An 18,756-nucleotide genomic window follows, 5' to 3' on the forward strand; every position below is an offset into this window, starting at 1 on the left:
AACCAAATGTTACTTTTACTACAACCGAATGTTACTTTTACTGCAATAGCCAGCTAGGAAAAGGAGGCTGAATTTACAGCTAAAGTGAGATTTGGGGTTACTAGTTAATCTTAGCCATGAGGAGGGGTCTTAAAAGTTTCTTAGGCAATCCTTCTGATTTCAGGCAGGACTGGTCAATAGAGCTTTAAACTGAAAGCAGTGAGATAGGGAGGAAAATGCCCAGAAAAAAAGCTGTAAAACCAATCACTGTGGAGGGCAGTAGCCATGGCTTGGAAAGAAAAATGATGCCGAAACTGCCCGGTGATTCACTAGAGAAAAAAAGTGGGTTGGGTATCAAGAAGCAATACTTAAGGCTTCAGGTGCAGACACATAAATATGGGTCCAGGGAAATGAAGTGAAAATTGAGATTATAGTACTGAGTGGTGGACATAGCATCAGAGGAATTAGCTACACAATTACAGTTGGTGGACTGGGAACTGAAGACAGGTTGGGGTAGCTTGCTTGCTTTGTTTATATTACAAATAGCATTCATAGGAGGAGAGGCAGAGTAGCACTACTGGCCAAGAAAACATACATCTATGTGGAAACTCATGAGTCTGGGGTAGAAACATGCTAAGAGCTTATGAGTGAAGGAGAAAGGAAAGAGCAATAGAAGTGCTAATGGTTGGGGGCGGGGTACAGAACAGACTGCTCAGCTCAATGGAAGATATAGATGATGCATCCTTGTCACAACACAATACACATACAGAAGCCAGAAAGTATGGTGATGGGGTGTCAACCATCCAGATGTCTGCTAGAAGTCTCATTTGGTTAAAAGTAGGGCCCCCAACAGGTTCTCGACTTACTTTGGTAATAATTTTATCTCCCAGATGGTAGAGGAAGCAATTAGGGGAACTTCAACTCTGGACCTAATTCTGACCAAGAAGAAAAAAATAGTTGGTGAAATGAAAATTGATAGGAACATTCAGAGAGAGTTACTATGTCATTTTGGAGTTCAGGATAATCAAAGAAGGTAAGGTGGACTTCAAAAAATTCAAAGAAAAGAGGAATGATTCAATGGCATGAGACTCAGAAGGAAAAATGGTTTGAGAGGGTTGAGCAACTTCCAAATGTCTAATCATAACTACAATCATAAATGACCCTCTCAGGAAGAAAAGAGGGGTGACATTTAAGTTACCACTATGGCTGTACAGAGATCTCTCACAAGGTTTCTCTAAAGGACATGTAAAAAAAGACAGAAAGAGGGCATGTAATGAAGGACTGTAAGAGAGTGAAATGAGCTTATAAGAGTAATGTCGGGAGAGCTACAACCCCAAATTAGCAGAAGCTTACAAAACAAAACAAAGACAAACAAAAAAATGCTAAAGACAACCAACTATTCTCTGTTTTTAAATTATGTTTAAGGCCCCCTTGCTCTCACTTCTCCAAAACCACGATAAAAACAAATAAGCAAAAAAGACAGACACACAACAACATCAAAACAAGGAACATTTATAATTAGTAGCAGCGAATAATAAAGAGAAAGCAAAATTCTCTAATTTCTGTTTTGTTCCTGGTTTCTCCATCAGGGAGAATGATTGACAAAGGGAGGAGAAATAAACTATAAATGGATACAAAGATGTAAGGTAGCAAATAACTGATCTATTCTAAATGAATGACTGTACTGGGATATGCAAATCCCAGGAAGCCAACAGATCTTGTAGGCAGGCCATGGAACTGCTCTCTGTGGATGGTTAAGGAATAACAAAGGATGGAGAGGTACTAGAAGATGAGATGACAAATGTAGTAAAAAATGTTCAAAAAGGGGAAGAAGGTAGACTTCCCAAATTACAGAACATTGATTTTGAAAGATATTCTAATGGATTATTAAAGGAATAGTTTCAGGTTGTGCTAGCTTAACATATTCTAAGGGATTTTATTGTACCTTAAAGATCCATAGCTACAACTGGCATTTTTAAGATCAAAATGCAGATATATGGGCTGAATCACAGTGTAATTAGGTAGCTTAGTAATTGGTTGAACGATAAATACCAAAGGATGATGATTCATGAAGACATGACCCTGGAGGGTGGTTTCTGTATGTCATGACATAGGGTTCTATCCCTAATCCTAATACTTTTATCAGGAACATAGATGACACACAGAAGGCAGGCATATCAAATTTGTAGATGACAAGAAACTGAAAAATAAATATGTTGCATGACAGAATCAGAAACCAAACAGATCAACAGGTTACATTGGCAGGATTTCCAACTCTCAAGTGAATCTTTTCACTAAGACCTCCAAAGATTCTCTTTCTTCAGAAAAATCATAAAATAGTTTAACAATGACCACTTGGCAAGGACAGTGTCGAGGTGATTCAAGCACCAGATGGGTGTTAGAGCTAAATGACCTTTAAGGTCTCTGCCAACCCTGAGCTTTTATGACTCCAACTTTAAGGATCTTTCTCACTTTCTGAGATCTCCAGATGAGACTCCCCAGCCTCCCTTGGTGGCCCACAGAATGTTCAACAGCACTAAGGACAGCATTTCCTCTTATCTTTGCCTTAATCTTGAAATATTTTTAAAGTGTAATTTCTTCACTTTATGTTTTTATTATGTTTTCCCACTAGCACAAGTTCTACCTAGAAAATGCGATGGCACAGATGAGCATTCTATATCTGGAAAATTTTCCTAATCAAGATGTTTTAGATATGTAAAGCACTTACTTATTTTATGTCCTCACAATATTCCATGACTGGCCCTTGAAGAATTTAATTTAGGGTCATAGAAAAGGTGCTAAATTGTTCTATAAAATGACTAAAACTATCTTCGCGTGGAAGTCCCTTATAAAAATACTTTTAATTAGTTAATACTTCCTCAGAATAATCTTCAAGTTTGAATGCATAGTATTCTACGAATGGCAACTGTAAACATTCAGCAAAGCAAGATTTTTCCCCACTTACTCATTTATCTCTAAGGCTTCATGAGCTGCAGAAATCCTAGCTTGGGGGTTTCTCTCTCTCCAGGCTTTCTGCATTACTATTTTAGAAAAAGAGAAAAAAAATAAGTCAATAATTAGGAAGACTCAGTACAGGACAATACCTAAGTGAATAGCTTCCAGCTTGAATTACAAGAGAATATTTCACTTAACCAAGAGGGTCAGCCCAAATCTCCAAAGTCACATAAATATATTCTAATTTGTTATTCCATTGCCCTTCAGTTGCTGATATCAAATCTTTCTTATGCCCATCAAATCAGAGATCTAATATTTCATAGACTAACCCATAATCTATAATCACAAAGATTTAATTTTTTTAAATTTTATGACCAAACCTGCAGCATGTGGAAGTTCCCAGGCCAGGGATTGAATCCCAAGCAGGAGCTGTGACCTACACTTCAACTGTGGCAACACCAGATTCTTTTAACCCACTGTGCTGGGCCAGGGATCAAACCTGAGCCTCCGTAGTATCCCAAGCTGCTGCAGTCGGATTCTTAACCCACTGTGTCATGGTGGGAACTCCATAGAGACTTAATCTTGATTAGTATTTCTTAGTCAAGAAAAGGCATTCTAACAGAGGTTTGATATTTCTTTTTTTTTTTTTTTTTTTGGTTTGATATTTCTTTTGCTCATTAATATCTTTGTTGTTAGAAATATATATATATTATTTTATACATTTTGGGATACACGGCTACTAATTTCTTATTTCTACTTAGATACAACACAATTTTTACTGGTCATTTTCCCAAACACTTGCTGCAGGCTCTGGATATAAGAACATTCTAAAACCATTTGAAGAATTATGAGTTTGATCAGAAAAAAGTGCTTTAGGCTCTTGCTTAACATGTGTACCTATTCCTAAGCAGGTGCTGCAAAGCCAGTTTTTACATAGAAGAGCAGTTTGTGAATATGTTGTTGGAAGCTCAACACTTAGAATATTTATTGTACCATGTATCCACCATGGCAAAGAGTGCCTTTTTAAAATGGGTAACAATCTCCTTATCTAAAATGATTTATTAATTAGTTTATTAGGAGCTTGAACATATTGCCTTTTTTTTAAGGTTTATTTTAAGGTTTTTTTTTTTTTTGGAGTTCCCGTCATGGCTCAGTGGTTAACGAATCCGATTAGGAACCATGAGGTTGCACATTCGATCCCTGGCCTAACATAGTGGGTTAAGGATCCAGCTTTGCCGTGGGCGGTGGTGTAGGTCGCAGACACAGCTTGGATCTGGCATTGCAGTGCCGTAGGCTGGCGGCTACAGCTCCCATTAGACCCCTAGCCTGGGAACCTCCATATGCCGTGAGTGCAGTCCTAGAAAAGACCAAAAAAAAAAAAAAAAAAAAAAAAAAGTTTTTTTTTTTTTAATCTATTTAAGTTTGGTAAGCTAAAAAATATCAGTAGGATTACATGGTACTCAAGCTGTGTGAAATGCATGCTAAACAAAGTCTTTTCCAGGATGGAAAACAAGTCTGGATTTCAATGACCAAGACCATGTCCTCATTCAATACTCTTGAACCTAAAAACATGCATATAAATCACTACAATATACTCATTAATCATTTGGGTTCACTGAATTTATAACTAGAATATCATCAAGAAGACATGACATTTCATTCTATCTCAATCAAGGATTTAGTTAGCTTCATGTAAGATTTATATTTCTTCAAGTAAATCCAACTTTGGTATATTTTTTAATATTATAACAGGATTTATTTCTGTATTAATACTTCATTGTGATAAAGACTTTAAGTATCAAAATTCTGGTTCCTATTAGTCAATCTCCAATTTAATATTTTATTCACTACGGTTTTTGTAGAGCAGATATTCTAAAAGCAGTAATCTTGATAGTTAGAACAAACCAAAAAGCCCTCCCGCTCAATAACTATCTAAAGGATTTTCCATACTTGCATCTGCGGGACGCAGATGGTCTGAGTCACAAGTGAAGAATGTCTGGTGGTCCTGGGCAGAGAGATTCATGTCATAGTAAGTCAGAGGCTCCCGTCCTGTCACCCATGTATACCTGTAAAAGGGAGATAAGATGGTCAGACACTTTTGAGAGAGGAAAGCAAGACTTACAAAATAGTAAGCTGCAGAGCTGTTGAATTATAACCCATTAACTGAGTCCTGTTACCAATAACTAAAAAACTTATCATCCTGTTCTCCCTTTAGGAAGTGTATCAGCAGAAAGGAAGTAAAAAATTTACACTATATTTTTGCTTTAAAATTTTAGTAGAACTAGCTAATAAAAACATTCCCTAATTAGTAGGATGAAGAGAGATTTCCCAAAAGCTGTGGAAATTCTGATTTCCCTAATTACTCTGCAAAATTAAATTCTAACATTACTTCTGTGGCATCTTTATAACCATGTTCCAGGTAAGCTTCAAAATATTTTGACTGTACAACATATAATGCAAAGAAGAACAGTAACAGAAAATCTCTAAAAAATAACACACTTTTGTATGTTATCTCAATTCCAGTGCTAAAATATTTCTAAAACAGAAAAATCAAAACATTTGAGGATAGCAATCAAAAAATGGAAGCATTAAACAGACTGCTACAATGACCCCTAAATGAACCTACAAAAACATTTGCTGCTTCTTGCTCTCTGAACTACACCCATTTGTTTCCCAAGCTGTCAAAATGCTTACCGATTATATTCAGCGCCCCTAAATAAATTTAGTGGATTTCGCCACACTTTACATTCTGCAACAAAGAGAAATGCAAAAATGTTACACCTAAATTCAGAGACACCACAAGCTAATTAATTCAGCAAAACACCCTTCCTGGCCATTCGATAAGATAATTTTATTCTCTATCTTCTACATGGGAAACAATGTGGAAAAACTCTGGGTAGTTAGTCAGGAAATGTAGCACAGGCACCAGGACTTCGGAAAGTTTCACCCAATCTCTCAGGATCCAAGTTTCCTCATTTGTTAAATCAAGGCACATGCCAAAATCATCCATTTGTTAAATCAAGGCACATGCCAAATCATAACTTTTATAGTGATTTCAAAAGGTCTAGATAGATTCTAAAATTTTACTTCTAAATTACGGGTAAAAGGTATATAGGTAGAGGTAACACTATTTTCTAAAATATATCTTACAATGACTACCTACATGGCAAGCTAAATTAAGCCCTAGAGTACCATATGCAATCAACCTTAGACTCTAAATTAGGATCTATGCTAATACTGATTTTGTGATAATTCACCACTTTTACACTGCTGTGAAGGAGTGACAAGAAAATTAATACTGAAGTTACCATTATTGTAAGGAGAAATGCTATGGCAATAAATTGTTTTCAAGCACTTTTACATTGTTTACATATGCAGACACACATAATCAGTCATCATACTAATACCATAATTTAATATATACTGATAGATTATACATCTTATTATACAAGGACCACAGACATTTAGAACCACAGGACTTGGATAAGTCAACCATTAGCTTTTAAGACTGTGTTATAGTAAATGTGTGACTCATAAGCTACAATTCTCTTTAAAAAGTCTATGATTAAGACTTTCTACTGATTCAGAAGACTACATTTCTCTGGATGAATAATTTTTATTAGAAAATAAAATCAGTCAACAGTATTTAAAAATCCACGTGTGTGGTCAGCCAAAAAACACACCCAAAGACACAGACACACAAGAGTGAGCAATTACTGCAGAAATCGAAAGAACATTAAAGGCCATGGATGACTCATTAAGATTCTACCCTTAGTCGTATTACATTCAACTTCCATTAGTCCACCCACTGATCCATCTATCCATCCATCCAGTACGCATTAATTGAGCATCCAGTGGGGGAAACAAACAAGTAAAGCATTATTTATAATACAGCATGAAAACAGAGGAAAACATAAAGCACTATGGGAATACTATATAATCTCAATAAATTTTTGTTGAAATAGTGAATGAAGGGTGTACACATAAGAAGAAGTTATGTCTTTATTTAAAGAAGAGGAAATTTATCTTAAGGCAAAATCCTATCTGAAATTTACTTAATGTTTATAAACAATGGCCCTAAATCTTTTGTCACGCAGCTTAACCTACCATTTAGGAAATTATCTTTGCTCAGTTAGTTCAGCATCTTTGAGTTTAATTCTTGAGAAACTGAGATTTGACGGCTTTCATTTCAAATTATGCTTCTCTTAAGTAAATACTTTTTTTCCAGACATAAAGCTCCTCAGTGGGGAGTCAATAACACACTCCACACAGTGGCTTGAAACAACAACTGGTGACCCAAACAACCATGTTCTCAGTCCTTATAGCTTTTATAACCCATTGATTCCGCCATTTGCAACACTTTCTAAGAGGGTGTCTTTCAAGTTTCCAAGTGCTCTTCTTAGAGCTTCATGGATATTGCAAATTTATGTGCAATGATGGTCACTTTAGTATTATTTACAATAAAACAGACATTCAGAGAGAAGCCTGTTTTATTTGAAATATTAGTAAAAACGTTATGGTAAATAATCTATCTCCAACAAATAAATTATTATATTACCTGGAAGGATAATAGGCGCCATTCAAATACCAGTTGACAAAATATAAAGACAACTGCCTTCAATTAAAATTTTAACTCTATTATGTACTGGACACAAATTAACTTATTTCTAAATAAAAATAATCCCAAAGAGAAATGGTGTGTATACCTAAAATATTACTGAGCAGTATCTGAAGATGCCATCTTTATTTAGGAAGTGCCATGATATAGCCAGCAGGGGGTGCTGCAAACATTTTGAAATATTGTGTTTATGACTTCTACTAGAGAACTGAACTTTTAAAAAATCACTCATAACATTTATCACAACATATGAAAAGTTTTTAAAAATCATTGTTAATACTAGTATCATACATGTGGTCTGTACTGTTAATTCAACTATTCCTGAAACTTAGAAGTAAGTAATCGTAACAGATATAAAATATTCTGATGAGAAAAAAAGTGATTAAAAAATACATAAATGTCTTTATGAGCTATATCCTTTAAGATGAAGGTGCAAAGCAGGTACAGTTTTCCTTTAAGAAATAGACAATCTAGAGGTCAAATATAAACATGTAAAAATTTCACTTCAAATTAGGTCATAGCTATATAATTTCTTCTTTGCTGCTATGTTTCATAATCTTATCTTTACTACAAAAACTCTCTTGGTCTGGAATTCCTCTAGAGAACAAACTCCATAAATATCAGGACTACCTGATGGTTTCACGACATGGACATAGGTTGTAAGTGCCAAAAGTATCAGAACATGAAGATTTAAGTCAAGAAATAACTCAGGTCTCCAGAGGGTAAAAGTTTTTCTACATGAGGTCCAGTTTTTTATCTTACTTGCACCTTTGAGAAATACATTTATTTAAATCTGAATTAAAATTTAACCTCCAAAAGGTATTTTCCATTCTCCATCAATACCAACAATTTTTGTGCTCTTTAGAAACACTACTAGTGACTGGGACTCATTACAGGTACATGATACTTGCTAATATCATCAATAGTTCAAGTTAAAAATATGCCCCTGATACAACTGACATGCTCTCTCTGGTTCCATCTAAAGCTGCCCACAATAAAGTCTCTAGACACAACTGCTAATAGAAATGTTCAGACCTCCCCATGCATGCAAGAATACAATTCAAGAGAAAGAAAGCAGTAAATCTTGGAATAGCACTTGTTTAGTCCCAAAGTCTCAAGAACAGATTCCATTCATCCAAGGGATGATTATAAATTTCCATGTAGGAGATAAAGAACATAAAAAATAATGCTTACTACTATCAGAACTTCTAAAATCAGACTCCAACCTTTTCTTCAGTCTTCCCTCTCACTATTCCCTACCAAAACTTTCCATTTAGGTGAAACTTGTTTCTTGCGTTTTCCTCAGTTACTCCTCTAGAATGGCTATTATGCATTTAGCCCTGCACAAGGCCCTGGATTGCAAAAAAAGATATAGTTTATGACCTAGAGGAGCTTATATGCTAGGGCATTGAACCAGTATCCAAATGAAGCAGCTCTAGAGAAGGAATAAATGTGCTGAGAGAACCACAGACTTTCCCTTTGTCCCGGTCCTCAAGGAAAAAGAGAACTTAATTCTCAGAAAAACCAGAAGGCTCTAAAGTCAGAGGGCTTTTAATCACATGGAAGAAAATATTTTTCTACATCCAACTTACTTAACTCTGAAAACTTTTCTCCTAAAATTAAAAATAAATAGACTTTGCTGTATAGCAGAAATTGGTACAACACCTATAAATCAACTAATCTTTAATAAATATATTGAAAGAATAAAAAAATAAAAAAAATTAAAATTAAAAAATAGAGGGAGTTCCCATTGTGGCTAAGCAGTAACAAACCTGACCAGTATCCATGAGGTTGCAGGCTCAATCCCTGGCCTCACTCAGGGGGTGAAGGATGTGTCATTGACGTGAGCTGTGGTATAGGTTGCAGATGGAGCATGGAACTGGCATTGCTGTGGCTGTAGTGTATGGTGACAGCTGCAGCTCTGATTTGACCCCTAACCTGGGAACTTCCACATGACACAGGTGTGGCCCTAAAAGGCAAAAAATAGAGCGAGAATCCCCACTTCTAGGGCATTTAAATATGTAAATTACTAACTTATAGCCTAGGAAGATGTAGTATGCCAAAAAGTTACCACCTCTTCCCAGAATCTCAAATGTAATAATGACAGTGGTACTATTACAAATAGCAGCAACAGTAACTTGTCATAGCTATAAGCCTGGTTTTGATTGAGTCTTTCTATAAAAAGGCTTAAAGCTCAAGTCATCTGTATTTCTTACATAAGTTAGTGAGGGTCACAGAACAGGCCCTTTTTATACAAGTAAAAGTAAGGCACAGAAAAGCCACATAATTTCCCCAAGGTTAAAATAAATGAGATTAAGTTCTGATGTCCAGATTGCCTAACAATTACACATGATATACAATAGACCTGTTATCCTGCAATGTCATGTTTTTAAATCCTGTGATTTCATCAATTAAATCTTCTCCTAAAAAAACAATTTTGAAAACTCCTCTGAGGAAATGTTAAGCACTTTTAAATAATACTTTTAAACATTTTAGTTCTGAAGCACAACAGAAAAGGACCCTCTAATGTTTCATTAGATGTATTGTAACAATTAAGATTAACCCCAAGCTAATCAATTCCTGGTCTGTGATTCCACAGACATTTATTAGTTTTGCCATCTCAGAAATGAATACCCAATTCTCTACATCATACAGGTAATATTAAGCAATCATTAAGAGTAACAAAATATCCATTTTCTTAAATAATTAAGCTTTGCTTTCATAACTCTTTGAAATAATTATTAAAATAATAGAAATAAGGCACAAAGTAACACGTAGGTAGCTTTCAAGTCAACAAATGTTGCTTCCTCAAGTTCTTTTATGGAATGAGAAAAGATGTAAATAATTATGAGTTTAAGACTATTTTTATTGATCTGCTTTATTCAAGATAGTATACAACTTTCTTCAAGAATATTACTAAAATGGCCAAATCTTTGTGTCTCTCATTGGTCATTTCTGACCTAAGTCAATCAACTCTACCAAAGAAAATTGTGAAATAAGTTTATGAAATGAATGTTCACCAGGGACCAAAACTGTTTTAGGTTATTTTCACCATTCAGCTGGAGAGCTAATCTCCACGAGAACAAAAACTTTAGTGGCAAAAGACTTTAAAAGATGTAATAAGCATTGGCTAATAGAATCATTTTCAACCCATAAACAGATTTGGCAAGTATAAATTGAGATTCCCCTGACCGAGACAATAAGAGAGCAACTCCAAAGGTTCTAGGCATACAGCAATTTGCAATTTTGTGGATGGTTATATTGAAATGTAAGCTCTGAGGGCCTGGGTATAAAAGTGAGTCACTGAGCCAGTGAGTTAGCCAACTAAATCCCCAGCCCTATTTCCACATGGCTGTGCCATCCTTGCCAGCATGTTCACAGAGAAGTCAGTTTGCCTGGAGGATACTACCAAATGGTTGTCCTCTGACTTGAAATTTCTGCGTCATCCCATTTAAGCCTCAACTACTCTATGAAGTAGATAATGTTGTTATTCTCCTGTGTGCAAATTAAAATGCGGAGGATGGTTAACTGACTTGTCCAAGGTCATACACTGTAGGCAAAAGGCCAAGATTAGGATCACACCTATCTGACCCCAAAGCCTGAGCTCTCACCCACCACTGAGTAATTTCTAAAGTAAGTTAGGCTAATGTCACCTAACTTACTTTAATACAATTGTTTATATTAATTGCTTAATAATTATATTAGTCTTGAGGTTACACACCTCATGAAAGGTCTATACTAAATTTTTTAGTTAGTGCTTAAGATCTTTGACTATAAAGTGAGACTACTCACGTTATATGGAAGTTCCCAGGCTAGGGGTTGAATCAGAGCTGCAGCTGCCAGCCTACACCACAGCCACAGCAACATAGGATCCAAGCCACATGTGTGACCTATGCCACCGCTCATGGCAATATCAAATCCCCAAACCACTGAGCGAGGCCAAGGATCGAACCTGCATCCTCATGAATACTAGTCAGATTCATTTCTGCTGCACCACAACAGGAACTACCCCCCATCAGTTTTCTTTAATTTGTTGCCTGTATTTAATCAGTGTTTGAACTGCCTCTAGTGATGTAATGAACCTTAATTTAGAACCCTAGGTGAAATTCTTACTAAAAGTTTATATATAAAATATGCATGTGATATATATTTATCTTATATAGATTAAATGAGATTAAAATGAGACAATTTGTAACAGGAAGCCAAGTGACTATAATGGAGTTTGTCTAAAGATCTAGTTCTATGCAAGAGGCTATTAAAGTGTCTCAGAATTTAAATATCTTGAAGAAGGTGAACACTGCAAACCTTTGTCTTTATGGCATCTTATCTGAGAACAGGGCAAATTACCAAACAGATGTTTCCACAAACCCAAATTCAGAATGGACCCCTGAGAACCCCTTCCTATAAGACAGGGAGAAGTTAGACACATTCTAAATCCCTCTGCATCATTAGTTCATAAATTAAGTTGAATTAAGAAATGGCAGTAAGAAATATGGTGACATGGGAAATACATCAGTGGGGTTTATCAGAAACTGTGTATTTGTGAGAAATATAGCCATTTAACTTCCAAATAAAGCAAGGCAAGTAATATGCTCATAAATGTTAACCTAAACCAGCCAACATGAAATCTGCCCAGATTAAGATACTGTGTAATTAATTACATTTCTCCTCTGGCCCACTGATAAAGATCACTGCAAATTTTGAGAAGGTCTATACCCAGGCCAATTTGCACAGATCCAAACATTAAATAATATATGAATAGTCTGCCCTGTAACAATCTCAACTTTCTCACTCCCCATTTTCCCACCCCAGGTTATTCTTCGGTAGGCCAGGTCTTTTAGCTTTTAATCAAACCAAAAGATTCTTTAAGGAAGGAACCACACTATGAGTTTTCATATAGTGTTTATATGAAAGTATAACTAGTTTATAACTAGTATTTTCTATTGGTTTTTAGCTTTTTCAATGATTTTGTCAAATAAACAAACAGTGCCATCTAAACAACCTTCACCAATGTCCATGGGACTTGGTTAGCCATGTTTTATTTCACATAATATTCAGCAAAGGGCTGTTTTATGATGCTTCTATTATTAAGGCAATAATCATTTTATTATTATCAAGGCAATATAAATTATTAAACAAATTCCTCTGTTTTAAGAATATCTATTGATAACCCTCAGCTTTGGACCTTCTTTTTCCTTTATATTTAGCTGAACCCAGACAATGATAGAGAAAGTGATTAAGGTAAAGTTAAAAAAGAGACACTGTACTTTTATAACATTTTTCTTATTCAAAAATAAAAATCACTACAAGAAAAGTGAAGTAGAAAATGGTATCAGAGTTCCCGTTGTGGCGCAGTGGTTAACGAATCTGACTAGGAACCATGAGGTTGCCGGTTCAATCCCTGGCCTTGCTCAGTGGGTTAAGGATCCAGTGTTGCTGTGAGCTGTGGTGTAGGTTGCAGACGCAGCTCGGATCCCGTGTTGCTGTGGCTCTGGCATAGGCCGGCGGCTACAGCTCCAATTAGACCCCTAGCCTGGGAACCTCCATATGCCACAGGAGCAGCCCAAGAAATGGCAAAAAGACAAAAAGAAAAAAGAAAAGAAAAGAAAATGGTATCAGTCTCATGGTATCTGGCGCTTCCATATCAACATACATGTTTGTTGAGCTGAATTACCCAAATATTAAAACACAAATGTCAAAGAGAAATGGGCAGACTGAGTCCTAAATATACTTGGACAAGGTAATTTCCATTTTCCTAAATCTAACTACTTGAACTCTGTTATAAAATAAGATAATAAATGCTGTATCTATTATAAGAACTAAATAGAAATATTGCATGTATTAGCAGTAAATATTCAGCAAATACTACTGTAATTGAATTAATAATATTTAAAAGGTTAGTTTTAGTGAGGTTAGAAACTCAGTACAAATAAAACTGGGAATTTCCATGCATTACTGTTGAATGTATTTTTATAAAGGACTTCAATTCTCCCTTTGAAAACTACTGTATAAGCACTAAGAATAGCATCAATATTTACACAACACGTAAGGATTATTCAAGGCATCCACAAAGAGAAGCAACAAAACAATAGTGACAGTAAGCAGAATATGAACTCTTTACTGCATTAAGGAATGATGTCAAAAAATTTAAATTGGGTAAAGAGAAAGAATTTTTTTTTTTTTTTTTGGGGGGCTGTACAATGGCATGTGGAATTCCCAGAGATTGAACCTGTGCCACAGCAAGGACCCGAGCCACAGTAGTGACAATCCAGATCCTTCACCAGTAGGCCACCAGAGAATTCTGTAAGAATTTTAATGAAAATAAGAATGGGAGTTCCCGTCGTGGCGCAGTGGTTAACGAATCCGACTAGGAACCATGAGGTTGCGGGTTCGGTCCCTGCCCTTGCTCAGTGGGTTAACAATCCGGCGTTGCCGTGAGCTGTGGTGTAGGTTGCAGACGCGGCTCGGATCCCGCGTTGCTGTGGCTCTGGCGTAGGCCGGTGGCTACAGCTCCGATTCAACCCCTAGCCTGGGAACCTCCATATGCCGTGGGAGCGGCCCAAGAAATAGCAACAACAACAACAACAACAACAACAACAACAAAAAGAAAATAAGAATGAATTCATAATTTTTAAAATGGCCTTAAATGAGGCTGCTTTCTGTTATTCAATCTATTAATTTTCTACAATATTCTGTGTCATCCGAAGACTAGTAACTTGGATCAGAAAGAGCACATCTAATCTGTGAGATGCAAAGTGATGGCAATCATCCACAACTACCTATGTGATGATGACTGAATGATCAAGATTCCTCATTAGGAGTTCCCGTCGTGGCGCAGTGGTTAACGAATCCGACTAGGAACCATGAGGTTGCGGGTTCGGTCCCTGCCCTTGCTCAGTGGGTTAATGATCCGGCGTTGCCGTGAGCTGTGGTGTAGGTTGCAGACGCGGCTCGGATCCCGCGTTGCTGTGGCTCTGGCGTAGGCCAGTGGCTACAGCTCCGATTCAACCCCTAGCCTGGGAACCTCCATATGCCGCGGGAGCGGCCCAAGAAATAGCAACAACAACAACAAAAGACAAAAGACAAAAAGACAAAAAAAAAAAAAAAAAAAAAAAAAGATTCCTCATTAGAGCAACATGCCACATGTTTCAGAGTAGCTGGTTAAAGTAATGTTTCGCTTTGCTCAGGTCTGTTTCTTTCACAGAGTGGATGAGTTTATAAAGTCCTAGACAATTTTGTTTCCTGAGAGGTACCATTCTCTTACACTTGTACTCTCTAGAATGAAATAAGTGTGTACCCAGGGGTGCCCATTTCCACTCATGGCTGGCTGGCAGAGGGTCCATTAAAAGAGTATTGAATCAATATCAGGAATAAAATACATATGCAACACTCTTTGATGCCTATCACCTGGCTAGACAGTTATGAAATATGGACTGAATTATTCTAGATGGGGAAGAAAAAAGATCTAACCTAGCTCTTTAGTTTCTTCCCCTTTGCCCTTCAAGTCTCAGAACTGGTGCCCTCTCCTTCAAAAAGCAAACTTCTTCCCCTACTTTGGATCAGGAACCGCTCTTTTATACTTCATAGCATTGCATGTTTCCCTCATGTAATCAGAGCACCCAACACTTTATCTCCTTCAGTAGACACAAGAGTTCAATGGGGACAAGAACTTTGAAATTTTTTAAAATCATAATATTCTTAAGAATTTGTACAAGGCCAGAGTCATAATAGGGGCTTTAGAAATGTTTACTAAGTTGATGAAGAGCCCAAGCTAAGAAATTATATTCATCCTTCTTTTATGAGTGGAAAAGTTATAGGTCTTGCACGCCCTCATTAATTCATTCACTGGGTTTCAATGGTATAATAGACACTGTGCAAAATGCTAGAGATACTGAAACAATTAAGTTTAAGAATTATAGTACAACTTAATAAATGTTGCTGTAGATAAAAATATTATGAGTTAATGAAGGTAGAGAGATATTGCATCAAGGAGGGCATCCTAGAAGGTAACATTTATGTTGGGCTGGGAAAGATGAACAAGCACAGGGGAAGGAAGACACACTTCTGGGCAGAGGGACATGAGAAAACATGCCATATTCAAGAAATTAAAAGGAGGGGAACAAGATCATGACTGATGTCAAGGTTAGCAAGACAGATTAGAAGCAGCTTATGCTATGCTAAGTAACCTGAAACCTGAGCTTTATCTTCAGTGGAATGGGAACCAATGAAGACTTTTAAGCAAAGGAGTGATGTAATCAGATCTAGTTAGACATAAGATGCTGCAATTAGCATGGAAGAAACTGGGTACATGAAATGAAGTTCAAGAAACTAAGGACAAGGAGGCTAGAGAATCAGGTTGGAACCACTGATCTAAATGATCATTAGTTAAATCAAATGGAAAGAAATAAAATTAAACAAGGTAAACATTTTCTTTCCCACAAATGCTTTTACGCTACTTCTCCAGTAGAAGTTGTCAACTCCTTGGGAAAATAAACTACATTTTTATTTGATGTCTAATCTTTAAAATATTATTCTTGCTGTCTTATAGGCATAATAATTTACTAAAAGTAAGTAAATAATGTTTCAAACTGAAGGACTTTCCTTACCTGAGACACTTTGCCTGTTGGAATCTGAGTCCCCATTACTGGAGTTAGAATTGTTGGAGGAGTTGTTGTCAACCCCTCCCAGAAGGGGGCGCAAGTGGCTCACTGAGACTTGTTCAATGAATGATGTCCCATACTTGCGAAAATACCACCATTCAAATATCTAGAACAGAAAAAAATAAGCATGATTATGGCCTTGTTACCATTGATTTTTGCACATGCCCATAAAATTTATTGCATTTACTTATTATTATAGCCTGAAGCCCCAGCTCCATGCCACTAATCTTACTTGGGTTCTAAAACACGACACCTTTTTATAACTCTCTTGCTCATTTAAAAAAACACAGATAGATGTAGCCTATCATTGCCCTTTTCAGATCTTAACTTCTGAATGCCCTCCAGCTCCACTGTCTCTTTTTGCTTTCTCAGCTATCAAAACCAATCCAGAAGTAGTCTATCAAATGAGACTGGATAATTCATCCCAGGTATAAATGGCTCATATCATCAACAGGGTATTTGCATTATAATAGGAGACTAGACCTTCCACCTAGTATTTCTAATGCAAAAATAGTAGATCTCAATAAACACTGGGTTATTCATACACCTGTTTGGGAGGCAAAGGAGGGTCTTCTCCATCCTATCCTATCACAGCAGCAGATGGCTTCTTACTCAACACAGTCCTTTATAACAGTATACCCAATACCCTGGAGCAGATACTTCAATACGAATTAAATGAACTACTACAAAAAGAAAGTAGGCAAGGACTTGAAGCCTTCTTAAACTTTGAAGTGAATATTCTAATTAGAACTATAATCTGTCCCGTATCCTGAAACATGACAGGTTTTGGGCCAGCACCTCACAATATTTTTCAAGAGCTGTGCAGACCCAAATGGGCAGATGGTGTTATTTAATACGCACATATTTGGTGTCACTTTGAATTATTCTCCCTGGTGCATAACCTTCAATGTAAACAGCAGAGCTCTCATAAACAAATTCAGATTTTAAAATTAGCCCTTAGACATGCTAGTAGCTTAGTGGAGTTGAAACAGTGGAACGAAGCAGTTTGTTTTTAATCTGACAAATAACCATAAAATTAAAATATAAATTTACACATTTAATGGTCTTTAAAAACCTCATCTCTCTACCTTAAGAATTACACAGATTAAGTAAGATGAAAACTAAAAAGCATCATTAGGTTTGTCATTTAGGGAGTCAAAAATAACCCTACTACCTAACTGAAAAGTAAAGACCCTAATATATTTCATGATAGCTGAGTTGGGTGCATTGGTTAGTACTTTTAATTGTTGGGGCTCGGTTACATAATGTGTAAAATAAGGTGACTCAGTTAATGTTGGATGGATGGATGGATGGATGGACAGATGGATGGATGGATGGATGAAAAGATGGATGGGGTGAAGAATGAATGGATGGACAGTTGGAAGATTGGACAGATGGATAATAAGGGCTGGCCTGGTGATTTAATGGGGTATTGTCTAAATAAATAGTAGGATGAATGAAAAGTTTTGTGTTTATTTTGTTTAAAAGGGGAGGTTTTATATATATATATATAAAGAAGAAATCAGAAGAGGAAAAAATCTAGTGGAAAAAGAAACTGAAGTACAAAAGAGTACAAACAACCAAGAGGCATGACACCAAGAGCCCAGAAGAACATTTACTCTGCCTCAAAAAGGTAACTTGCCATTTCTTGCGCTAAGGCAGAATGAAAGGAAAGCATGAATGAAGAGAAGAATATATTCTATTTTGGAAAAGAGAGTGTGATGTCAGCTGTTTCACAGGTAGGAAGACAACAAAGGGATAAAAAACAGATGACATTAATCTCAGTGGAGAAGCAGGTAAGTATCATCTAAGAAAAAGGGAAGTGAAGATGGAATTGGAAATGTCGGGGTTGAAGAAGTGGTTTGGATTTATAACTTGCAGGACAGAAGGGCCATACACTACACTCAGGACCCAGGTCACATTTAAAACATAGACTTGTCAAGAACCCAGTTACCTGGGCCTTGTAACCTTCTCTATCACTATACGACAGAAGCAAAGAGGATGATCAAGGAGCATGGGGGCTGCAGGCTGGGAGTGGAGATCAGGTTTGCAGCTGGCCTAAGGTCCAAACTTATCTTCACCTTCAGGGAAGGAAAAATATCTGACAGAGGGTTAACAATCAAGGCGCTTCCAACTATCCTGCAGACCTAAAAGCTGAATCTTTCCTAAGATGCCTAGGTTCTTCCTATCTAATAAGACCTCCTCTTCTTGAATTACATGTTCTACATATAAAACACTTATCTTCATGAATCAAGGACTTCCCTATACCCTATATCACACTCAGTGCTTCACAACTTCCATGCAGAAGCACCACTGCAATTCCACACCATTCCAACAAACCCATGGGAAACACAAAGATGTCACAGCCTGGAACTGGCTATGTGTTCCAAGGACTAAAGCAGACAATGATATCACAGGATAGATACAGCGATGGTGGAGACTGAAGACAAAATAGGCAAGTCTGGCACTCTCCTTCCAAATAGACTGCCAAACTGACACCTGCTCTAAGTCTTCAAAAATACATCTGGTGGTAAACAATTTTTG

General features: G+C 36.7%; 1 protein-coding gene across 50 annotated transcripts in view; it reads right to left on the reverse strand.

Annotated features, from left to right (window-relative positions):
- Nucleotides 1-18,756, reverse strand: part of ST7 (suppression of tumorigenicity 7) — a 315,021-nt gene that overhangs the window by 148,468 nt on the left and 147,797 nt on the right. For 31 of the 50 annotated variants that reach the window (XR_014833033.1, XR_014833028.1, XR_014833027.1 and 28 more), the window contains 5 exons: nt 16,159-16,318; nt 5,629-5,683; nt 4,885-5,000; nt 2,945-3,020; nt 846-914 (listed from right to left, as the gene is read on the reverse strand). Coding sequence is in view for 19 of the 50 variants with exons in the window: in XM_021078412.2 (XP_020934071.1) it covers nt 846-914; nt 2,945-3,020; nt 4,885-5,000; nt 5,629-5,683; nt 16,159-16,318 (476 nt within the window). In the remaining 31 variants the exon portion in view is untranslated. 50 annotated transcript variants of the gene reach the window in all.

Source organism: Sus scrofa, chromosome 18 (assembly GCF_054392235.1).
Source record: "Sus scrofa isolate SSC_HxYL_T2T_F1_AM1 chromosome 18, Sscrofa_HxYL_maternal_Yorkshire_Landrace_v2.0, whole genome shotgun sequence".
Taxonomy (NCBI): domain Eukaryota; kingdom Metazoa; phylum Chordata; class Mammalia; order Artiodactyla; family Suidae; genus Sus; species Sus scrofa.